General features: G+C 29.4%; 2 protein-coding genes across 3 annotated transcripts in view; one reads left to right on the top strand and one right to left on the bottom strand.

The window, feature by feature from the left end:
- Positions 1-238: 238 nt before the first annotated feature.
- Positions 239-25,071, bottom strand: LOC107442240 (tetratricopeptide repeat protein 36 homolog). Its single transcript, XM_016055756.5, has 3 exons — positions 24,898-25,071; positions 2,593-2,781; positions 239-2,000 (listed from the first exon to the last, which is right to left on the bottom strand). The coding sequence occupies exons 1-3, from the start codon at positions 24,998-25,000 to the stop codon at positions 1,741-1,743; spliced, it is 552 nt and encodes a 183-aa protein (XP_015911242.3). The 5' UTR covers positions 25,001-25,071; the 3' UTR covers positions 239-1,740.
- The window catches only part of LOC107442239 (lipoma-preferred partner homolog), a 47,738-nt gene continuing 29,824 nt past the window's right edge, over positions 8,589-26,502 (top strand). Inside the window, exon 1 of one of the 2 annotated variants that reach the window (XM_043051490.3) lies at positions 8,589-8,989. The gene's annotated coding sequence lies outside the window, so the exon portion shown is untranslated. The remainder of the gene's footprint in view (positions 8,990-26,502) is intronic. The other variant, XM_087157905.1, reaches the window with a different exon arrangement.

Below are 26,502 nucleotides of genomic sequence, written 5' to 3'. Positions count from 1 at the left end.
GCTGATAACGGCGCCTCTAGTACTTATTCAACCACGATTCTTGAACATTGCTCCCATGGCGGTCTGTGTTAATTTGCTATTACCTGATTTTTTTTTTTTTAATTCGTGTAAAATAAAAGCATATCTCATAAAAATTTGATTTAATTAACCTGTTTTAAAGACTTCATTTTAAAGATGATATTTCGTACACTAGCCAAACTAATTTCACTAAAGTAACAGCATAAAACGTGAACTAAAATAAAGAATTAAAAAATATGGTTTTATTGTTCAAAGCTGTTGAGACTTGTGGGCCACTTTATTTCCGATTAGTTTTGTGTTTTGCTTTACCCCTCAATTTAAAGCTAATCAGCCCAATTCTCGTACCAGACAAAACCGGTACCAATTGCCAGTAAAATGTGTAACAAAGTGACGTAAAAATCCTTAAATTGTCTTGTCAGGCGTCATTTTCAAGCATTTTTCACCGGCAAAACTTATCGGCGACTGGTAGGAGAACTGGCCTGCTTTTCTCTTTATGGAACTTGGCTTATCAGTATTCCTCATTTGCAGTAGCTTATTTTGATTCCAAAAATATATATACTACATATTCTCTGTATAAACAACTTCATATTTATGTATGGTTTTTATCATTTTAAAAAAATTATAGATTTTTAATAGAATAATGGTGCGATTTGTAATTCATATAAATAAATCCATAGTTAAATAAAATTTGAGTTAATTGAACTGTTTCTGCTTTGACATTTTTCACGAGCGTGTTCTTGATTAATCCATTGATTAAATGAAGTAGTCACTGAAGAATAATGTCTAAACCACTAAGGAATTTTAGAATTTCGTCTAAAACGAATTCTTCGTTCAAAATCCATTTTTTAGGCCGTGCTGTATTTTTATCAACTTGTAAGATTTCAATGTTAGATATTGCAAATTAATATTTTAAGATTACAATATGCAGTATTATGAGATCACTATACAGACCTAAATTAACTAGATCAAGAATAATGATGAAAATTTTATCTTTGACTCTTGTTAGCTACGAAGGAAATAAATTGTATCTGAAAACGAATTCTTCTTCAAAATGTATGAGCATTAAATAACTAAATTGAATCAAGCTCAGTACGTCTAAAAAAACTTTTCATTGTTAAATATTGTAAATACTCCGTCCCTTTTATAGAATTTTTGAAACTCTATGATTATTATGGATGATTCAACAATATGCGTTATGATTAGCAATATATATTTTTATGTACGTAGCTTTGCATTTCTTAAGTAAATAAGACTATAGCTTATCCTCTTATAACGATTTTTTTAAGTGAACTAACCCCTATTTGCATTACAAATAAGGGTTCTGCAGTTAGTTTGAGGATAATGATATTCGAACTGTTGATTCGTTTACCACTGAGGATATTTTGTAACGGCAAAATCTCAGAACAGCAAAAATCACATATCAGATTACAATTTATTAAACTTGGGATATTTGTGAAAAGCTATTAAGAGAGAAATCGGATAAAGCAGATTTTGTTAAAAAACAGAATATTTTTAGTCGTTGGTTGAATATCAGAAATAAAATAGCTTTAAGTAAGTCAACAATATACATTCTTCCCTCAAATCATTTGTGTGGATGATTTTATATCAGCAATCAAAAAATATATATGATAAAAAGATTAATTTTTTTGAAACAGTTATTTATATTGTTGGAGACTTTCTTACAACACTTTGCGAGCGACAATGTACCAGTGGTTCTTCAGCTCACTGATTAGTTCCTGTTTGGTATTCTTGCATGACCTTTCGGAGCATTTGGTTACAGAGTGCTGCATAAGGATTCATCTGAACCAGCATTGATCGTGCTAAATCACTCCCTAGGTCTTTGGCTTTCGTGAAATCAGCAATGGCCTCCTTTTCCCTGTTCTGAAAACGGTGGATAAAAGCTCGCTGACAATAGGCAAGACACGCTGTTCGACCTTTGCCTCCGCTCAACTCGATGGCTCTGTTCAAATCCTTGAGAGCAGCTGGAACGAAAATGAAAAACAGTATTATTTAACGTTTCTTGTATTTGTTTGATGTTTGTAAGATTTTTAAATCCGTTTTATTCAGGTTGTACATAGTTTTACAGCTTTTCTCAATTGCGTTCTCTGTTGATGAACTTGGTAACTAATTTTGAAACTTGGTAAGAATGAATTTCAAAATTACTTTGATGATAGAGAAAAGTGAAATACTCTTTTTTTTTTTCTGTCACTGTTTAATACAGACAAAAATCTCCGTTAATTTTGCTAACAGCCCCTCAAGTAAGTTGAAACACTCCGGTATAACTTTATACAATAGGATTCGAATAATATTTAAAAAAATATATATAAATATGTATGTCAAAAATAAATTTTAATTTGTCGTTTGCACCTGTGCAAGCAACGGCAACTTCTTTTTACTTGTGTGTGCTAAAGTTGCTTATCAGCCTGCAGTTTAGCACAAACGAGTTGCCTTTAAAAACCAGCCTGTTTGCTCTTTATTTGTGAAGCCCCTGCTGTTTTCAGTGATATTTCTCGAACTACATCAAATGTCCAAAATAAATAAATAATGAATTAAACTTACAGTAAAACAAAATACCTGCATTATCGAATTTGAGCCGATAAGCTTGAGCTCTATTGTTGTACCCAGATGGCCTGGCGGGCGCCGTTTGTATAGCTCTGCTGAAAACTTCTATCGCCTCGTCTAACTTTCCACATTCTGCAGCTCTTACTCCATTTACCTCAAGTTCTTTAGCCGCCTCTACAATAGGCGTTAACTCTTCTTCATCTGCAAATAAATATTTTAATTCTTTAGTATTTAATCGTCAGTGCTAGTCCCATTCGCTTCCATGTCATCAATAAGTAAATTATGTTTCTTAGACAGTGGCTCCAATGCAAACAGCCGATTGTGTGTCAATTCGAAACTATTAACAATGGCACTGATTCGTAAATGTCAGATAAGAACTTAACAAATGTTAGAATACTGAGAATCAGCTGCTAATAATTGGCAGCCGCAACTTCATTGCTTCATGACTCCGAATCACACAATCCTGGCCAAGAACCTATATTTAGGGCTCATGATCAGATGACATGGACTATGCTTGAGCTGGTACCCCTTTCCCCAAACCTCAACCAACGTGAGTGCAGACGCGACAGTTTTAAAGTGCACCTTATTGCCGATGCACTTCAGTTCCGGTTGTTTTGTAGGCTATCGGGATCGAGCTCACAACCCCCAGCTCTCCAAGCAGCCTTGAGAGCGACGTCTTAACCGACTGCGCCACCGGAGTGCTGGTCATAAATTCATATTAACATTATTCGCGAACTCAGCAAAGTGACATTGACTTATAAGAGTTTAGCAAAAACTCTACAGATGTTAGAATGTTTAAAATTGGTTGCTGAATTGTTCTAGGAATTAGCAGCAGTCGGCTCATCGCTTCGCTTTATGGCTCCACATTGATTTAATTCGTGAACTGTTTACAATGACTTTGACTCGTAAAAGTTCGACGAAAGCTTAACAGATGTTAAAACTTTTTCAGAATTAGCTGCTGAGCTGTATTACGAGTTATCAACCTTCAACTGGCGTGGAATATCTTTGGGTTCTTATTGGTCCTACTCTCTAGATTTGCTTATGAGTGATTATAATAAGATAGAAACAATAAGACTTTTCTCCTAGGTAATTTAAATACGTGTAGTACCGCAGTGGACTGATCGTAAAGACATCGAAGTCAAGCATCTGCTGTCAGTAAACGGCGGGCCCTGTGGCAGAATTTTTCCGAGCTATCTGTGACAAAACTCTGGCACTAATATCTTTCTGCCAGATACTGTTAATAATTGGCTATCGAAATGGGCTGCAGGTGGCATAGAGCAGAACTCTCTACCTATGGCAACACTTCGCATGCTTTCCAAAATAGCGTGTGGAGAGTCATAGAGGAAGGAAGTACGTTAGTTTCTCTCTTGATTTTCATGTAGACTAAAATCTTTTAAGTTGGAAAACTATATGGAACTGAAAACTACATTAAACATAGTTCTAAAGAAAAGCACCACGGAAATTTTAAAAAATATTTTTATTAAATAAAAAGGGAAAATATCGTAGCACATTCCTATACAACTGAAAAGAGGAGGAGAGGAAAGGGAGAAGGGCCAAAGGCATGAAACCTGTCTCTCCCCAGATGGCGTATTCGAGCGTTGCGATCGCCAATAACAAACATGTATGTTACTAATTTAAAATAACAAGAGCGATGTGTTTACAGCAATTATATTACAATTATTCACCCTATATTTTAAATGCATTATTTAGCCATTACAGGTTCTATATTGGCCAATGTAGGCCATTCTAGGACCAATATTAAAAAATCTAGACGTCCCAATATTATTTCCTTGGTTTATGTTCTTATAGGACTCATATTGAACCAAACTGGGGTGCCCTTAAAATGGATTTTTTGAAAATAAATTTTAAAAAATTAAGAAAAATAATTATTTAAAAAAATTTTTTTTCAAATATATATTAATAAATTACGATAATTTTTTTTTTATATAAGGTTAATCATATTTATTTATTACTCATTAAAATTTTATTTATTTTAATTTTAAATATGCTTTCTTAAATGAAAAGATATATAAATACATTTATATTTGAATAAATAAAAATATACGAGAATCTAAGGGCCCCAAAATTTTGAATGGCCTAGAGCCCTGCGTACGCTTAATCGGGCTCTGCTCCTCTCCATAACGAGCGGAAATAAAATAGCTCAAGAAGTGACTGATTTCCTCTTTAAGTCTATTGTTGACTACTTATTTTACAAATAAAAATGCATGAGCCGTGGTGGCTCAGGGGATAGAACGGTCGTCTCCCAATGAGGTGAACTATGTTCGAATCCCAGCGATGGCTGGTCGAATCGAATTTCGCACTCGGCTCGCACCGACCACAGTGCTAACGTAAAATATCCTCAGTGGTAAACGGATCATGGGTTAGAGTCTCCTTGCAGTCGGGTGAACCATGGGAGGATTTCGTTGTTTTCCACTCGATATAACGCAAATGCGGGTTGATTTCATCAGGTTCTTTACGAAGGCAAATTTCTCTCGATACTTGATCCGTAAGTTCCCTTGTTTGGGCTCAAAATTACAAGGTTGCGGCTGGAGTAGTCTTGAAACCCAAAAATTAGGTCAGCTGTTCAACGACGGTTATAAAATAAAATTAACTAAAAAGTAGCCTTCTTATTTGAATACGATATCCTTGACTTTAAAACCGCACCTTGATATATATAATTCTAAAATTTTGTGGCTTGATGTGGTAGTTAAAGCTAGGTTGAACTCCGACCCAGCCCAGGATGGTATACGGAGATGAAAAGTTAAATTATTACATTAAAAAATTACACTAAAAAATAAAATTACAGTAAATTTTGCCAAATGACAGTGGTAGTGATGAGTTAAAATTGAATTAACTAAAAATTTTGACAGTTAAAAACATGTTTCAAAAGCAAAGAAAGCTAAAAGCGCCGGTGTAAATGTCGAGAATTAAATGATTATAATAATAAGGAAACAAGAGATGAAAATAAAATCTCAAAACTAACTAAAATCAATGAGAGCTAAAAGTCCTAAGTGTAAATGTCTAAAAGTAAAAGTCTGAATAGAAGTCGATGTGAAGTCTAAAATCACAAGTAAATAAAATTTCAAAATGTAAGTCTAAAAGTTGATCAGTATAAAATAACGATGACATGTTCTATTGTTGATTCATGACAGGGGTCAGTTGATCTGGGGCTAAAATGTCCTCGAGGGTTTGTTTTATAATTTGAATCGCAATTTTCCTGCAGGCCAATAAATAGTGCTGACGTAAAACATCCTCAGTAGTAAACTGATCATGGGTTAGTCCCCATGTCAGGTTAACCGTGCGAGGTTTTCGTGGTCTTCCTCTCCATGTAACGCAAATGCTTGTTAGTTCCATCAAAAAGTCCTCCACGATAGCAAAATATCTCCCAATAATTGATCCTAGAGCACCCTTCTGGATTGGGTTCAAAATTACAAGGCTATAGCGTTGAACATTAGTAGCCATAAGCTCAAAATTAGGGTGGCTGTTCAACGACGGTTATAAAATAAAAATGTATCAGAAAATAATTTGGGTTTTCCTTTTGTTAAAATTATATTAGTTTACATCTTTACTGTCTAAAGTCGAGATCGCAAATTTTTGGAAAAGGTAAGTTTTTTTATATTTATGAAAATGTTATTTTATTCAACTCGTCGGTTAGAGACCTGAGGGTGTTACCTCTCCCCTTTTCTGCATTTAATTGTTTTGTAAAGTTATTATCGGCATGCAAATGAAATATTCTATTTTGCTGAAGACTGCAGAGCTAACACGCCATGAAGAATAAAATAAATAAAAAGTTGAATAATTTTAATGCAATGAAGTAAAAAATCATGAATGTTCTATTTATCTCTGAGGAAATAAGAAGAAAGAAAACGCTTGCTGTTGCGCAATTCGTGGAAAATTTATCGTCTGTTTGATAGATTTGTAGTCTCTTTCGGACAGTGAGAAGCCGATTTGTCGAAAGAAAAATATCGTGATTTAGTATTATAGGTTTTAAAACTTAAGCCACGTAAGTTCCTAAGCCACAAAAAAGAACTTAAACACACATTTCGAACAAAAAACAAGCAGAAGTGAGAATAACAATAAACAGCAAACGAAGTGTAAACGTTAAGAAAAAAATCCTTTTATACTATCTACGAAGCAAAACTTTTAACATTACATTTTTATTATAATTATAAATCATGTTTGATCTATAAGTTAAACTTGGTAATAACTTTCAAATTTTCTATTACTATTATCATTGTTTCTTTTCCATTTTAACATTATTGTTCTCTATGCTTCAACTTTTTTTTTTGAACACTACATGACTGACATTTGACGCATTTGTTAAGAAAGTGAAGGGAAAAAAAGAAGCATAAAACCCAATATTTGCGCTGTATGTCATCTGTTAAGTTTTAAGTTATTGAAGAGTCACCTTGTAAGGGTATTTGTTCAAAATCCTGTGTTTGAAGGTTAATAAATAATGGTCAATAAATAATTAATAAATAAAAGGTTAATAAATAAAGTGTTAATAAATAATGGAGAGTGTATATTTTATTGGGAAAGTAATGTAAGAAATCGTTATTAATAGAGAGAATGTGTTACACTTAACTTGGGGGAAGTTCTGTCGAATACACATTTTTACTAGAAATTTAAGTAATCGAAATTAACACAAACAAGGGCGCCGCTGGTCGAGGCGGGGGGGGTATATGTGCCCCCCCCCCATTATAAATCTCCAACAGTCCTTATCAATAATTCTAAAAAGCAGAGAAAATTTTCATATTTTTATCAATCACTACCGATTTAAATTTATTGAAGTTAAATACAAGAGATTAATCTTTTTACACATGTTTAGCGATTTTAAAAAAAAATTATTTTGTTATAAGTAAAATTTAGAAAACTAGCGTGACTGTCTTGTGCTTAATTTCCCCCCCCCCCTCCCCCGAAAAAATTAGACTCCTACAACGCCCAAAAACGCAAAACATGAAAATAAATATTGGACGTATATAATAAATATTAATATTTACATTTTTTTAAAAACTTTTTCAAAAAAAAAAACATGATCGAGGAAGAAACTAGAACGCTGCCAAAATCTTACTGATATCGAGGAAGGCGAATCAGTTGCCGGATTTAATTTTAGAGGTATTTTTAATACTCGCCTTTCAACTTGTCTACGTTTCTTACTATAATCTAACAAATTTTACTGTTTCAGTATCCCTTTTCTCAATAGTGACTCGTTTTTGTTCTTTAAATACTAATTTGCTACCACTAATGAGCACATTTGTTTTACTTTATTTTTAACAAAGTTTCTAAAATTATATATCAAGAGCAGTGATTAAGGAGCATCGTATGTATAACATGGGTTTGAAATTTTCTTGGCTTGACTTTTTAAAAAGTAAATAAATAAAAATAATGAATAATTATAATAAAATGAGACGATGAAAAATTATTAATAGATGAATGAATTAATTAATAAATGAATTAATTAATAACGAGAAAAAATTAATAAAACGAGAAATAATTACAATTATTAACATAACTTTTTTATTCTACTGATTCTGTGTGGGGTGTCTTTATTTTAAGTAGACCCTTTATTAGGTATCCATTTCCCCATTTTACACTACCTGAGAAAAAGAGTCCCTGCCACACACAACTGTTAAATGTACCACATTACAGCCTTGTAAATAAAATTAAAAAAAAAAAAAAAATTAGAACATAAACAGCATTAAATTAAGGACAAAATTTCACCCTAAAAATCCAAAATAAGCTTTTGAGAGAAGTAACTGAACACTTTAATGTTTTTCCTACGTCACCTGAATAGATGTGTCAGTTTAAATTGGTGTTTCGTGAAAAAATGACAAGTTTTATGTTTCTTCCATATCAACACTAGTACATCTACTGCTTATAATACGTAGGCCTTCTACAGCTGCTTAAAACAACTAATTAAGATTAAGAATAAACTATCGTCTGCTTTTGAGAGGCGGTAATTTTTCATTCTTTTATGAGAAGAGTTGAGCTGTCTTAATTTCCGCGTGAAACGTCCGATTGTCAAGGACCGAATTCGTGACCTCGCCGAATCCCATTAAGAATCGTATCTCTCTTCAAAGTGTAGAGTTTCGTCCAGTTTTTTTTGTTGTTTTTTTTGTTTAATGAATTATTTTTTAGTTGTTCATCTTAAGATGGCTCTGTCTAGGTCTTAAATTTTACTGCGCAATTATCAGTAATGTTTTTGTGAGCAAAAAGCATAGAAGTGAACTGAATTATTCTTCTACAAGATACATTGTTTACTTAGTGGTATATGTTACACGTGGTTCCAATTTCTTTGATATGAGTTCTTTTCACATTAGTTGCCATGGTTACATTTCACCCATAGACACAGTTTAGGTGGATTATTTGCGTTTTTGTATAAGGATAATTACGCTCTATAAAAGCAGAGGTAAGTAAATTGCTTATTAATGTGAATATTAGTGAAAAGACCTCATTACAAAATTCTGGAAAACATAGTATTTTTAAATTGTAATTTCAAAATGCATCTGTAAATCAACAGTTTTTTTTAAACCACAGAAGGAAAAAAAAAAGCGTAATTATAGTTATTTTCAGGGTTTCCCACAAGGAGGGTACTGAATCATTACAGCTGTCTTTGTTGGGGAGCATGCTTTTTAAAAAATATTTTATGATTTTGTAGTTTTAAAACAGTAAATTAGATTGAAGAAATTTTTTTTATTATTTAAGAGATGATAATTTGTAAAATTTAGGAGATGGTCAATAATACACAACAATACAATCATATGAAATTACAAATAAGGTAAATGCTTTTACAGTGAATTGAATGGTTTAGCTTGAGAGGAATGTGAATATTTTTTGGCGATGAGTTAAATTTCAAAATCTTTTTTAGTAGGATGCAGTTTTTTTTTTGTGGGGAGCATTTGTGTCAGCCAAGTTTAATATACCGTCAACTCAAAATTTACATAATGCACGAGCAGCACGTATATAATCACTAAATAGTTCATTGAACTAAAACATATTAATCTTAATTTAATTTATTTGAGGGAATATTGTTCTTATCAGTTTTATTACAAATTATTGTACCCGAAAAACTTTGGATTTCTCAAAGCCTTATTTCTTTTACTTTATCTTTATTTCTTTGACTGCAGTGTTAACGAGTCTCCTTTCAAAGAAGACGGATTTCATGCATTTTGCGTACATTACCCGTTAAACTCATCAATTTTGGTAAAACGATTAAATTCCTTGGTACCAGTTTACGAAGCATTGGGAAGTAATGCCAAACTTGATGACGTAAAGGATAAGAAAAAGATTTTCTCAAATGTTATAGAAGGGCTGGGATAGCCTGGTCGGTAGGGCGCTGGGCCCATATCCAAGAGGTCGTGGGTTCGATCCTCGCCGGCCGAAGACTCCCCGTGTAGTAAATGGTGACTGATGCACGTTAAATCTGTCGAGTCTCAAAGTCCTCCATGTTCCCACAACAAATCAATACATCTGGGGGTACTGATCCAGGAGTTTCCTTGTCTTCTGGATTGGTTCAAAATTACAAGGCTACGGAGTTGAACGTAAGTAGTCATAAACCCATGAAATTGGGTCGGCTGTTATAAAATAAAATAAAATAAAATGTTATAGAAGGGAAGAGTTAGAAGCGAAACAGAGAGATCTGTGAATTTTGAAAATTTATATATAATCACTTCACCACTTAATCAACCAACTCTCTTGTTCCCTCGAACTTTTCCGGATTTTATAAATTATTAATATTAGCTGTTAAAAATTGTACTGCGGAGAGGGCACTAAGCAACAAAGGTAAACTGATAAAATAAAATGAAATGAAATTTTTTAAAAAAAAACTTTAAAAAAAAAATACTGTTATGTTTTCTTACAGGTAAGAGAAAAAAGCACTGGTAAAGCAGCTATGGGGGAAAAAACGTAAAGAAAAAATAAAGCATGAGAGAAAACCAATGGAAAAAAACTGTGCCTAAATTAATTAAATAATATTTTAATTAATTAAACATAGATATGAAAGATTTTAAAATTAGTTAATATACTAAAATGAGTTATAAGTTTGCCTATACGAACTTTTCACATTTCATACTTTTCCAACTTCAAATTAATCTTTGCATATAAATAAATGAAAAAATATATCTAGTTAAATTTAAATAAATGTTTAATTCCATTAAATCGTGAATCTAAGTGTTTGCTAATCTAATATGTAACTTTAAAATAGAACAACCACTTTGTGTGTTAGTTTTGCATTGTAATTTTAAAAGATTTATTATTAAAAAAATTTTTTTTCATTATTCTTTATTTACCATGTTCATTTTGTCTTCGAAAACAAAGTTTTACAAAACATTCTATACGTTGAATCTAATGAAGATAGGTGAGAGACAGTTAAATAATTGTTGCTTAAACAAAAAAAAATTGTGTTTATTTTTCTTGTTTACGAAAATGGTGGAAGAAGACTTTTTAAATTTGGGGGGAACATGTCCCCATCTACCTTGTGGGTGGAATGGACACTCCTAGTTATTTCTTAAACAATGGATGGGTGGCCTAATGTAAACAATAACAAGCGTCCTTAAACCGGAAGAAATTTAGAAAATTTCCGGTGTATCCCTCCGCTTATGTTATGAATACGAGGCGATGTGTGAACAAGCCTAATATTCTATGCAGCTTTGTTATTGTAATTTGGGTTCAAATCTAAACATAATTGTACCATTCATAAGAGCTTTCAGAAATGTATTGATTCTCAGAGGTCGTAAGGCCAAAAAAAATTTTGGAAGGTTAATATGTGAATAATTCTTAAGGTTTGCCATGTTTTGTATTTTATCCCTTATTTGGCTACATTTGAATAAAATGTCGCCAAAAATATCTTTAAAAATATCTTTTTAAGTTAGCCTAATTAGAAAATATTCTAATGATTATAATATTAATATGATAATACTGAAGTTTAAATGCTGAAAGAAAGAACTCGGTACATGTGAAATACTGCAAAAGATATGATGCAATAATATGATGGCGCGTTTTTTCAATCTGCGGCGTGAAAATATATCGGAAGCAGTAACCCGGAAGTCTTGCGAGAACAATTTAACCACTAGCGCCACCACCCTTAGTTTTACACGATCACCCATCCATAGAAGTACTGCGCTATTCAAATTCTATAGTTTGCCGCTCTGTTTGTTCTTTTACCTATTTTTTAAATGATGTAATTCCTTAATGACAACTTAGGATATATTTTTCTCAAATTTATTTAAAATGAAAAAAAAAAAAAAAAAATTACATATACGAATAATATCATTCAAAGTAACTATTACTTTGTACTTGTACAAGGGGGGGTGATGGTTTATGTACATGAAAGCTGATTCTGAGGAGGGGGGAGATTGAATTTCAAATCGAAGATGTTCCGTTTTTTCTCAGCACGACCTTTCTTCACTGTGTAATAACTCTCAAGGAAACGGATTTTCAACTTTATTAATTTGTCATCAAGCTACAAAATGTAACAGAAGGCGATCCAATCGTCATTTTTGTGAAAAATGGACAAAAAAACCGTTTTCTTCTCTTGATCTTCATTTGTCTAAGTAACGCGTCTGTCAGTACAGTGTTTATATTTTTGTTATGAAATTTAATTTTGAAAAAGTCGTATTTTTTTTTAAATTTTGATTTTTTTAGAAAACTATGCAACCCATCTCGTTCAAATTTTGTATTTTGTAATTTATGATTCCATACTTTTAAATGATTTAAAAATTAGTGTACCTTACAATTTAAAATTTTTCAACCATTAAGAAAAAAATTATGAAAAATAATAAATACTGTTTTAATTTTTTATTTATTCACTTATTTATTTTAAATAATTAATTAACTAATTTATTTTTTGTTGATTCATTTTTTGCACGGAATTATTTTTGAATAAACGAATTTCATAATTGTGTGTAAAGAGTTTTCGATATGGAGAAGGGAAGATATGGTGAGGTGGTGAAATAGGGTGATCCAGAAATGTTACAAAATACGCAAAAAGTAGGATCCGAAATTTTAACCATACTCCTGATTAAAGTTGTGGGATGATACTTTGCAGATTGTAGCTACTCGTTATAGTTCCTTTCAAAAATCCAAATTTGTCGGGTAAAGAAAAAAGCAAAATTCGGTGGAAGTACGCTTTTTTGTCTGATTTCGTAACGTAAGTAATAGTTAGCTTTAAATTATTAGCATATGAGCTAAACCGATTAAACCATTCATAATGGTATTTAATTCATGAAAATCCGTTTATAACAACAAGTTTCATTCAGTGTAAGAAAATTTTTTTTCTTCTCTTTGTACATGAAGAACATGCACATGAACTTAGTAGCTTAATGCTGTACGTAGCTCTACCTTATTACTATACATAGTTCTAATGTTATACTGATAATTCTGGTTCTAAGGAAGCTAAGTTGAAAATTTTTTTATAATAAAAAATTACACTTACAATTCTTGCACTTAAATATTAAAAAATTATAAGTGAATAATTTCAAATCTATATATAAAATATATTGTTATGTATTTTAAGTATATATTTTATCCCTTTCATAACTTTATAAAAGGATAAATAAGTTTTAAGAAATTCATCAAAATTGCTCGAAATTGTTACAAATGAAAGCAAAATAACTAAATATTCTTGTCGACTGTCATATCAAAGCTTATAAACTTTTTTTTATTTATTCATAAACTTATTCGCCAATTTACTAAAGCAACTTTTCTGATAAATGACTCATTGGTTTGAGTAAACGATTTCTTTCTTTCCTCGTTTTTTCTTCCTTATTCTCTCGCTATATCAAGAGCCATTCACAGCAACGCTATTTATACTATATACATATAGATGGATTTTTGGCTATTGCTAAAGTTCTTGTCCTCTTCCTCCAGAATAATATATGTTTTTTAAAAGCAAAAAGAGCAGTAGCGACTCAGGAGATAGAGCCATCTCCTCCTAAATCAGGTGACCCGGGTTCGAATCGCAGCGATAGCTGGTCGATACCAATTCTGCACCTGACTCGCACCAACCCAAATGCTGACACAAAATATCCTCAGTGGTGGACAGATCATGGGCTAACGTCCCCTTGCCGTCAGGCTATTCGTGGGCGGCTTTCGTGGTTTTCTTCTCTATGTAACGCAAATGAGGGTCAGTTCCAGCAAATCGTCCTCCACGAAGGCAATTTTCTCTCAACACTTAATACAGGAGTTCCCTTGTCTTATGGATTGGGTTCTGAATTACAAAGATACGGATTCGAACATTGATTGTCGTAAACTCAAAATTATGTCAGCTGTTCAACGACTGTTATAACAAAAATATAAGAAATAAAATATAAACGCAAAAAGAAGTACAAAGCATAATTCAGATTTAGCTGTCTTAACACTATATTGCCCAAGGAAGTCATTTTGACTTCTTTTCAATTCCAATAAGAAAAACAATGATGTATATAACGACCCAATTTCTTAGGATTTTGTGACTTTTCGTGCAACACATAATTATTTTATTGTTAATCTTTAATAATAACTTGTCATATAACTGTAAATAAATACAAAAAATATTAAAAACTAATTAAACAAATTTCTTTACACATTAGTTATTCTTTCACAATGCAGTCATTTTGACTGCTTTTGGGCAATCCCAATAAGAAAAACAATGATGTATATAACGACCCAATTTCTTAGGATTTTGTGACTTTTCGTGCAACACATAATTATTTTATTGTTAATCTTTAATAATAACTTGTCATATAACTATAAATAAATACAAAAAATATTAAAAACTAATTAAACAAATTTCTTTACACATTAGTTATTCTTTCACAATGCAGTCATTTTGACTGCTTTTGGGCAATTCCAATAAGAAAAACAATGATGTATATAACGACCCAATTTCTTAGGATTTTGTGACTTTTCGTGCAACACATAATTATTTTATTGTTAATCTTTAATAATAACTTGTCATATAACTGTTAATAAATACAAAAAATATTAAAAACTAATTAAACAAATTTCTTTACACATTAGTTATTCTTTCACAATGCAGTCATTTTGACTGCTTTTGGGCAATCCCAATAAGAAAAACAATGATGTATATAACGACCCAATTTCTTAGGATTTTGTGACTTTTCGTGCAACACATAATTATTTTATTGTTAATCTTTAATAATAACTTGTCATATAACTATAAATAAATACAAAAAATATTAAAAACTAATTAAACAAATTTCTTTACACATTAGTTATTCTTTCACAATGCAGTCATTTTGACTGCTTTTGGGCAATTCCAATAAGAAAAACAATGATGTATATAACGACCCAATTTCTTAGGATTTTGTGACTTTTCGTGCAACACATAATTATTTTATTGTTAATCTTTAATAATAACTTGTCATATAACTGTAAATAAATACAAAAAATATTAAAAACTAATTAAACAAATTTCTTTACACATTAGTTATTCTTTCACAATGCAGTCATTTTGACTGCTTTTGGGCAATCCCAATAAGAAAAACAATGATGTATATAACGACCCAATTTCTTAGGATTTTGTGACTTTTCGTGCAACACATAATTATTTTATTGTTAATCTTTAATAATAACTTGTCATATAACTATAAATAAATACAAAAAATATTAAAAACTAATTAAACAAATTTCTTTACACATTAGTTATTCTTTCACAATGCAGTCATTTTGACTGCTTTTGGGCAATTCCAATAAGAAAAACAATGATGTATATAACGACCCAATTTCTTAGGATTTTGTGACTTTTCGTGCAACACATAATTATTTTATTGTTAATCTTTAATAATAACTTGTCATATAACTGTAAATAAATACAAAAAATATTAAAAACTAATTAAACAAATTTCTTTACACATTAGTTATTCTTTCACAATGCAGTCATTTTGACTGCTTTTGGGCAATCCCAATAAGAAAAAACAATGATGTATATAACGACCCAATTTCTTAGGATTTTGTGACTTTTCGTGCAACACATAATTATTTTATTGTTAATCTTTAATAATAACTTGTCATATAACTATAAATAAATACAAAAAAATATTAAAAACTAATTAAACAAATTTCTTTACACATTAGTTATTCTTTCACAATGCAGTCATTTTGACTGCTTTTGGGCAATTCCAATAAGAAAAACAATGATGTATATAACGACCCAATTTCTTAGGATTTTGTGACTTTTCGTGCAACACATAATTATTTTATTGTTAATCTTTAATAATAACTTGTCATATAACTGTAAATAAATACAAAAAATATTAAAAACTAATTAAACAAATTTCTTTACACATTAGTTATTCTTTCACAATGCAGTCATTTTGACTGCTTTTGGGCAATTCCAATAAGAAAAACAATGATGTATATAACGACCCAATTTCTTAGGATTTTGTGACTTTTCGTGCAACACATAATTATTTTATTGTTAATCTTTAATAATAACTTGTCATATAACTGTAAATAAATACAAAAAATATTAAAAACTAATTAAACAAATTTCTTTACACATTAGTTATTCTTTCACAATGCAGTCATTTTGACTGCTTTTGGGCAATTCCAATAAGAAAAACAATGATGTATATAACGACCCCAATTTCTTAGGATTTTGTGACTTTTCGTGCAACACATAATTATTTTATTGTTAATCTTTAATAATAACTTGTCATATAACTGTAAATAAATACAAAAAATATTAAAAACTAATTAAACAAATTTCTTTACACATTAGTTATTCTTTCACAATGCAGGTCATTTTGACTGCTTTTGGGCAATTCCAATAAGAAAAACAATGATGTATATAACGACCCAATTTCTTAGGATTTGTGACTTTTCGTGCAACACATAATTATTTTATTGTTAATCTTTAATAATAACTTGTCATATAACTGTAAATAAATACAAAAAATATTAAAAACTAATTAAACAAATTTCTTTACACATTAGTTATTCTTTCACAATGCAGTCATTTTGACTGCTTTTGGGCAATCCCAATAAGGAAAAACAATGATGTATATAACGACCCAATTTCTTAGGATTTTGTGACTTTTCGTGCAACACATAATTATTTTATTGTTAATCTTTAATAATAACTTGTCATATAACTATAAATAAATACAAAAAATATTAAAAACTAATTAAACAAATTTCTTTACACATTAGTTATTCTTTCACAATGCAGTCATTTTGACTGCTTTTGGGCAATTCCAATAAGAAAAAACAATGATGTATATAACGACCCAATTTCTTAGGATTTTGTGACTTTTCGTGCAACACATAATTATTTTATTGTTAATCTTTAATAATAACTTGTCATATAACTGTAAATAAATACAAAAAATATTAAAAACTAATTAAACAAATTTCTTTACACATTAGTTATTCTTTCACAATGCAGTCATTTTGACTGCTTTTGGGCAATTCCAATAAGAAAAAACAATGATGTATATAACGACCCAATTTCTTAGGATTTTGTGACTTTTCGTGCAACACATAATTATTTTATTGTTAATCTTTAATAATAACTTGTCATATAACTGTAAATAAATACAAAAAATATTAAAAACTAATTAAACAAATTTCTTTACACATTAGTTATTCTTTCACAATGCAGTCATTTTGACTGCTTTTGGCAATTCCAATAAGAAAAACAATGATGTATATAACGACCCAATTTCTTAGGATTTTGTGACTTTTCGTGCAACACATAATTATTTTATTGTTAATCTTTAATTAATAACTTGTCATATAACTGTAAATAAATACAAAAAATATTAAAAACTAATTAAACAAATTTCTTTACACATTAGTTATTCTTTCACAATGCAGTCATTTTGACTGCTTTTGGGCAATTCCAATAAGAAAAACAATGATGTATATAACGACCCAATTTCTTAGGATTTTGTGACTTTTCGTGCAACACATAATTATTTTATTGTTAATCTTTAATAATAACTTGTCATATAACTGTAAATAAATACAAAAAATATTAAAAACTAATTAAACAAATTTCTTTACACATTAGTTATTCTTTCACAATGCAGTCATTTTGACTGCTTTTGGGCAATCCAATAAGAAAAACAATGATGTATATAACGACCCAATTTCTTAGGATTTTGTGACTTTTCGTGCAACACATAATTATTTTATTGTTAATCTTTAATAATAACTTGTCATATAACTATAAATAAATACAAAAAATATTAAAAACTAATTAAACAAATTTCTTTACACATTAGTTATTCTTTCACAATGCAGTCATTTTGACTGCTTTTGGGCAATTCCAATAAGAAAAACAATGATGTATATAACGACCCAATTTCTTAGGATTTTGTGACTTTTCGTGCAACACATAATTATTTTATTGTTAATCTTTAATAATAACTTGTCATATAACTGTAAATAAATACAAAAAATATTAAAAACTAATTAAACAAATTTCTTTACACATTAGTTATTCTTTCACAATGCAGTCATTTTGACTGCTTTTGGGCAATTCCAATAAGAAAAACAATGATGTATATAACGACCCAATTTCTTAGGATTTTGTGACTTTTCGTGCAACACATAATTATTTTATTGTTAATCTTTAATAATAACTTGTCATATAACTGTAAATAAATACAAAAAATATTAAAAACTAATTAAACAAATTTCTTTACACATTAGTTATTCTTTCACAATGCAGTCATTTTGACTGCTTTTGGGCAATTCCAATAAGAAAAACAATGATGTATATAACGACCCAATTTCTTAGGATTTTGTGACTTTTCGTGCAACACATAATTATTTTATTGTTAATCTTTAATAATAACTTGTCATATAACTGTAAATAAATACAAAAAATATTAAAAACTAATTAAACAAATTTCTTTACACATTAGTTATTCTTTCACAATGCAGTCATTTTGACTGCTTTTGGGCAATTCCAATAAGAAAAACAATGATGTATATAACGACCCAATTTCTTAGGATTTTGTGACTTTTCGTGCAACACATAATTATTTTATTGTTAATCTTTAATAATAACTTGTCATATAACTGTAAATAAATACAAAAAATATTAAAAACTAATTAAACAAATTTCTTTACACATTAGTTATTCTTTCACAATGCAGTCATTTTGACTGCTTTTGGGCAATTCCAATAAGAAAAACAATGATGTATATAACGACCCAATTTCTTAGGATTTTGTGACTTTTCGTGCAACACATAATTATTTTATTGTTAATCTTTAATAATAACTTGTCATATAACTATAAATAAATACAAAAAATATTAAAAACTAATTAAACAAATTTCTTTACACATTAGTTATTCTTTCACAATGCAGTCATTTTGACTACTTTTGGGCAATTCCAATAAGAAAAACAATGATGTATATAACGACCCAATTTCTTAGGATTTTGTGACTTTTCGTGCAACACATAATTATTTTATTGTTAATCTTTAATAATAACTTGTCATATAACTGTAAATAAATACAAAAAATATTAAAAACTAATTAAACAAATTTCTTTACACATTAGTTATTCTTTCACAATGCAGTCATTTTGACTGCTTTTGGGCAATTCCAATAAGAAAAACAATGATGTATATAACGACCCAATTTCTTAGGATTTTGTGACTTTTCGTGCAACACATAATTATTTTATTGTTAATCTTTAATAATAACTTGTCATATAACTGTAAATAAATACAAAAAATATTAAAAACTAATTAAACAAATTTCTTTACACATTAGTTATTCTTTCACAATGCAGTCATTTTGACTGCTTTTGGGCAATTCCAATAAGAAAAACAATGATGTATATAACGACCCAATTTCTTAGGATTTTGTGACTTTTCGTGCAACACATAATTATTTTATTGTTAATCTTTAATAATAACTTGTCATATAACTGTAAATAAATACAAAAAATATTAAAAACTAATTAAACAAATTTCTTTACACATTAGTTATTCTTTCACAATGCAGTCATTTTGACTGCTTTTGGGCAATTCCAATAAGAAAAACAATGATGTATATAACGACCCAATTTCTTAGGATTTTGTGACTTTTCGTGCAACACATAATTATTTTATTGTTAATCTTTAATAATAACTTGTCATATAACTGTAAATAAATACAAAAAATATTAAAAACTAATTAAACAAATTTCTTTACACATTAGTTATTCTTTCACAATGCAGTCATTTTGACTGCTTTTGGGCAATTCCAATAAGAAAAACAATGATGTATATAACGACCCAATTTCTTAGGATTTTGTGACTTTTCGTGCAACACATAATTATTTTATTGTTAATCTTTAATAATAACTTGTCATATAACTGTAAATAAATACAAAAAATATTAAAAACTAATTAAACAAATTTCTTTACACATTAGTTATTCTTTCACAATGCAGTCATTTTGACTGCTTTTGGGCAATCCCAATAAGAAAAACAATGATGTATATAACGACCCAATTTCTTAGGATTTTGTGACTTTTCGTGCAACACATAATTATTTTATTGTTAATCTTTAATAATAACTTGTCATATAACTGTAAATAAATACAAAAAATATTAAAAACTAATTAAACAAATTTCTTTACACATTAGTTATTCTTTCACAATGCAGTCATTTTGACTGCTTTTGGGCAATTCCAATAAGAAAAACAATGATGTATATAACGACCCAATTTCTTAGGATTTTGTGACTTTTCGTGCAACACATAATTATTTTATTGTTAATCTTTAATAATAACTTGTCATATAACTGTAAATAAATACAAAAAATATTAAAAACTAATTAAACAAATTTCTTTACACATTAGTTATTCTTTCACAATGCAGTCATTTTGACTGCTTTTGGGCAATTCCAATAAGAAAAACAATGATGTATATAACGACCCAATTTCTTAGGATTTTGTGACTTTTCGTGCAACACATAATTATTTTATTGTTAATCTTTAATAATAACTTGTCATATAACTGTAAATAAATACAAAAAATATTAAAAACTAATTAAACAAATTTCTTTACACATTAGTTATTCTTTCACAATGCAGTCATTTTGACTGCTTTTGGGCAATTCCAATAAGAAAAACAATGATGTATATAACGACCCAATTTCTTAGGATTTTGTGACTTTTCGTGCAACACATAATTATTTTATTGTTAATCTTTAATAATAACTTGTCATATAACTGTAAATAAATACAAAAAATATTAAAAACTAATTAAACAAATTTCTTTACACATTAGTTATTCTTTCACAATGCAGTCATTTTGACTGCTTTTGGGCAATTCCAATAAGAAAAACAATGATGTATATAACGACCCAATTTCTTAGGATTTTGTGACTTTTCGTGCAACACATAATTATTTTATTGTTAATCTTTAATAATAACTTGTCATATAACTGTAAATAAATACAAAAAATATTAAAAACTAATTAAACAAATTTCTTTACACATTAGTTATTCTTTCACAATGCAGTCATTTTGACTGCTTTTGGGCAATCCCAATAAGAAAAACAATGATGTATATAACGACCCAATTTCTTAGGATTTTGTGACTTTTCGTGCAACACATAATTATTTTATTGTTAATCTTTAATAATAACTTGTCATATAACTATAAATAAATACAAAAAATATTAAAAACTAATTAAACAAATTTCTTTACACATTAGTTATTCTTTCACAATGCAGTCATTTTGACTGCTTTTGGGCAATTCCAATAAGAAAAACAATGATGTATATAACGACCCAATTTCTTAGGATTTTGTGACTTTTCGTGCAACACATAATTATTTTATTGTTAATCTTTAATAATAACTTGTCATATAACTGTAAATAAATACAAAAAATATTAAAAACTAATTAAACAAATTTCTTTACACATTAGTTATTCTTTCACAATGCAGTCATTTTGACTGCTTTTGGGCAATTCCAATAAGAAAAACAATGATGTATATAACGACCCAATTTCTTAGGATTTTGTGACTTTTCGTGCAACACATAATTATTTTATTGTTAATCTTTAATAATAACTTGTCATATAACTGTAAATAAATACAAAAAATATTAAAAAGTAATTAAACAAATTTCTTTACACATTAGTTATTCTTTCACAATGCAGTCATTTTGACTGCTTTTGGGCAATTCCAATAAGAAAAACAATGATGTATATAACGACCCAATTTCTTAGGATTTTGTGACTTTTCGTGCAACACATAATTATTTTATTGTTAATCTTTAATAATAACTTGTCATATAACTGTAAATAAATACAAAAAATATTAAAAACTAATTAAACAAATTTCTTTACACATTAGTTATTCTTTCACAATGCAGTCATTTTGACTGCTTTTGGGCAATTCCAATAAGAAAAACAATGATGTATATAACGACCCAATTTCTTAGGATTTTGTGACTTTTCGTGCAACACATAATTATTTTATTGTTAATCTTTAATAATAACTTGTCATATAACTGTAAATAAATACAAAAAATATTAAAAACTAATTAAACAAATTTCTTTACACATTAGTTATTCTTTCACAATGCAGTCATTTTGACTGCTTTTGGGCAATCCCAATAAGAAAAACAATGATGTATATAACGACCCAATTTCTTAGGATTTTGTGACTTTTCGTGCAACACATAATTATTTTATTGTTAATCTTTAATAATAACTTGTCATATAACTATAAATAAATACAAAAAATATTAAAAACTAATTAAACAAATTTCTTTACACATTAGTTATTCTTTCACAATGCAGTCATTTTGACTGCTTTTGGGCAATTCCAATAAGAAAAACAATGATGTATATAACGACCCAATTTCTTAGGATTTTGTGACTTTTCGTGCAACACATAATTATTTTATTGTTAATCTTTAATAATAACTTGTCATATAACTGTAAATAAATACAAAAAATATTAAAAACTAATTAAACAAATTTCTTTACACATTAGTTATTCTTTCACAATGCAGTCATTTTGACTGCTTTTGGGCAATCCCAATAAGAAAAACAATGATGTATATAACGACCCAATTTCTTAGGATTTTGTGACTTTTCGTGCAACACATAATTATTTTATTGTTAATCTTTAATAATAACTTGTCATATAACTATAAATAAATACAAAAAATATTAAAAACTAATTAAACAAATTTCTTTACACATTAGTTATTCTTTCACAATGCAGTCATTTTGACTGCTTTTGGGCAATTCCAATAAGAAAAACAATGATGTATATAACGACCCAATTTCTTAGGATTTTGTGACTTTTCGTGCAACACATAATTATTTTATTGTTAATCTTTAATAATAACTTGTCATATAACTGTAAATAAATACAAAAAATATTAAAAACTAATTAAACAAATTTCTTTACACATTAGTTATTCTTTCACAATGCAGTCATTTTGACTGCTTTTGGGCAATATAGGTATTTCAGTCTTTCTGGTGTTAAAAATGTCTAGTTTTTTTAAGGCATGGTAAAATGGAGAAGACTTGGCAAGTTTTACAGACATACTACCTACTAGAATTCACAATTGTGATTAACATTGGTAAACATCCAGACATAAGTGAATTATTATTGTTCTTTTAGTGGATTATATTACCCCCTTTACGACAAAGCACTGAATTGTTTATTATGAGTTCTTGTTTCGTTGAGTGACGTAATTTCTAAGACTGTCTTTGTTTTCCCCCTATTTGAACCACGATGTGATGTAATCCTGCATTTGAACTAATGAATTTCAAGGCCAGAGCATGAGAATATCCTTAAATTTTTTACGCGTTCCTATCATATTGCCGTCGTTAAATTTTTTCTACGAAATCAAGGGTCTTAAAAAATAGTTCAGTTATTCCTAATCTAAAAGCTGTTTCAAGTTTTGGACATCGAACAATTTTATCTTTTAGTTTTTATTAACTATGAAAAATTGACTAGTAGATTTTTATTTTTGTTTGAGAAGAGCTAAAATATTATTTTTATGGAAAACAAGTTTCTGCGGGGGATGGTTTAGCATGTAGCTGTCTTGTTTTATCCTGTAACTTTAAAATTATCCGACAACTTAAGTTTTCAAATATTATAGTAGTGTAATATGTTTTCCCACCGATAAAAAAAATATATATAAATAGGTTTTTATTTATACAGTATTTTCGGTTCTCTCTCATAAAAACATACAGGTTTAGGAATTATTTATTAATGGAACAAATTAAACTAATGAACACGTTAAACTATTTAAACAATAAAGGAAATTCACACATAAGAGGGATAAAAGATTATAGAGTTACAGTAATAGAAATATAATTTTATGCTAAAATTAATTGTGATCAACATTTTTTTCCTGTGTTCATCCGGGATAAAAAGAAGAAGAAAAAAAATATTTTCCCCCCGCCAATGTTTTCAAAAAAAAAAAAAAAAAAAACTCACCCATCAATTTTACTTTATGTTATAACCAACGTTAAACAGTGATTCATATCGAATTTACTGCTGGCAATGTTAAACTCGGTTGCCTAGTAAGAGTACAATTGTATCAAGCAATTTTATTTTTATATCTTTTAACAGTCGTTGAACAGCTGACCCTACCATGGTTTTTCGCCTACTAATGTTCAACTCAGTAGCCTTGTAATTTTGAACCTAATCCAGAAGACAAGAGAACTCCTGGATCAAGTATTGAGAGAAATTTGCCTTTATGTTGGACTTTTTGATAGAACTAACCCGCATTTGCGTTACATGGGGAGGAAAAACACGAAAACATCCCACGGTTAGCCTGATGGCAAGTGAACTCTAACCCATGATCCGTCTACTTATGAGGATATTTTAAGCTAGCACTGTGGTCGGTGTGAGCCGGGTGCGGAATCCGTATTGATCAGTCATCGCTGGGATTCGAAGCCGGTTAACCTCATTGGAAGGCGAGCGCTCTATCCCCTGAGCCACCACAGCCCTCGTTGAATTCGAACCCGGTTAGTTCAATTATTATAAATGAACATTAGTAGTCGTAAACCCGAAATTGGGTCGGGTGTTCAACGACGGTTATAAAATAAAATAATTCACATTCGTGTTACATTGAGATGAAAACCTTCTATGGTTAGCCTGACGACAATTTTAGGTAAATAATCATAGCAAAAAAATCACTTTATTCCAGCGTTGTACAATTGAATCATGTGTTTTTCAGATATCTAGAGTTTAAATTATTTCATCTATTCAAGCAGATATGGCCTTAACGGCTTACTTGAATTATTCGTAATCTTTTTTTTTATTCCATATTTTAATAACAGCATGGATACGAAGTATAAAACCCGACGATCATAATTAGAAATACTTACCTCTTAACTCTTCGTCTACAATGTCCTCAAAAGCACACTCTCCCAGTGGCGTTAAAGGGTTAAACACGCTGTTCAAAATAGCCATATCCTCTTTCGATGTCATGTTTGCGAATGTTATTCTGAAACTGAGTCCTCACACAACTTGCGCTGTCCGACTTTCTATCAGCATTCCTAATCTCTTAGAATTAATCAGATTAGGGATGAAGAAATTTAACAAGATGTTTCGACCGATAAACACTTCTTCATTTATTTATTTTTTTAGCTTTAAAGCACTTTTTTTTTAAATTTTTTTGCTTCTTAAAATGAAAAAGTGAAATTTTCCAAGAAAGGTAAAATATTATAAGCGAAATGAAATAAATAATGTTTAATGTCAGATGCAATAGTCAGAAAAACTGCAATATTTTTTGTACTACAACTACCAGAACCTTTTTTTTAAAATTTAATTAACTTATTTAATTACTAATTTAATTTAGTAGTTATTAATTACTTTTTTTTTAATGTAGTGATTACAAATTACTTTTAAATTGCAGTAACTACTTTAAGGAGATGAACTTTGTGGAGCTAGAGAACTTAATTTATACCTATGTAAAAAATCGTATTATATAATAAAAAATTATCATCTATAAATTATAATACAGTCAAACCCCGCTATAGTGAACCTTCAAGGGACCGAAATTTTGGTTCACTATAACCGGGAGTTCACTATATCCGTTATGCGGGCAATTTAACTAATGGTTCCCAAATTCTTCTCTTTTATTACACGTTATTCAAATAAATGACTGAAAAATATTATGTAGTAGCAAAAGGAAATTTATTTTTTTTACTCTTCGTCCTGCGTACAAAAAAAGAAAAAAAAATAGTAATCTTTAGCTGTTGAGCAGTCCTCAACATCAGATATAGAAACATTTCCCGACTCTCAGATAATTTTTCCTGAATTTCAGTTAGTCCACTTTTTAAACTTGTCTAACCTGTCATTCGAGCACATAAAAGTAATCTCATAAAATCGCTTAGCAAATTCATCGACATTTGTCCAGATATTGGAAGATTGCGGCTTCTTTGAATGCTGAACTACTTAAGTAATGCTTCGTTAATATCCTTGTGATCTGCTTTTCTCAACTTTTTTCTGCCATTTAAATTTTTTTCATGAGCAGAAATTGTTAATTGCCTATTTTTCCATATATTACAAACTGTAGATTTGGATAGTTTATATTCCCTGAAAATATCAGCTTGACACCTTACAGGTGCATCATCTGCCTGGGTTGGAAGCATCTACTTGATTTGTTTAGGGATGGGAAAGTAAGAAAAAAGAAGCAAACAAGAAAAAAATGCTTATCGCTACCTTCTCCACTATAGATGGTTTTGAAAATCGGTATATGTATTTATTTTGAAATAGAAATTTCAAAATTATTACAAAAAAAATGAAGAAAAAAATCAGTCGAAGACAGAAAAAAGTTCATTATATCCAACTTCCTCACTTTTTTGGTTCACTATATCCACAAAAAATAACATTATACGGGTATAGCAAGGTACGGGACCGAACATTTCGTTCACTATAGCGGGGTTTGACTGTACTTATAAAGGAATAATTAAGAAATATTTATTTAC

The sequence above is a fragment of the Parasteatoda tepidariorum genome, chromosome 2 (assembly GCF_982258835.1).
Source record: "Parasteatoda tepidariorum strain Cologne lab strain chromosome 2, Ptep-v5.0, whole genome shotgun sequence".
Taxonomy (NCBI): Eukaryota; Metazoa; Arthropoda; class Arachnida; order Araneae; family Theridiidae; genus Parasteatoda; species Parasteatoda tepidariorum.
The sequence above is the reverse complement of the archived record's forward strand: the minus strand, read 5'-3'. Positions and strand labels throughout refer to the sequence as shown.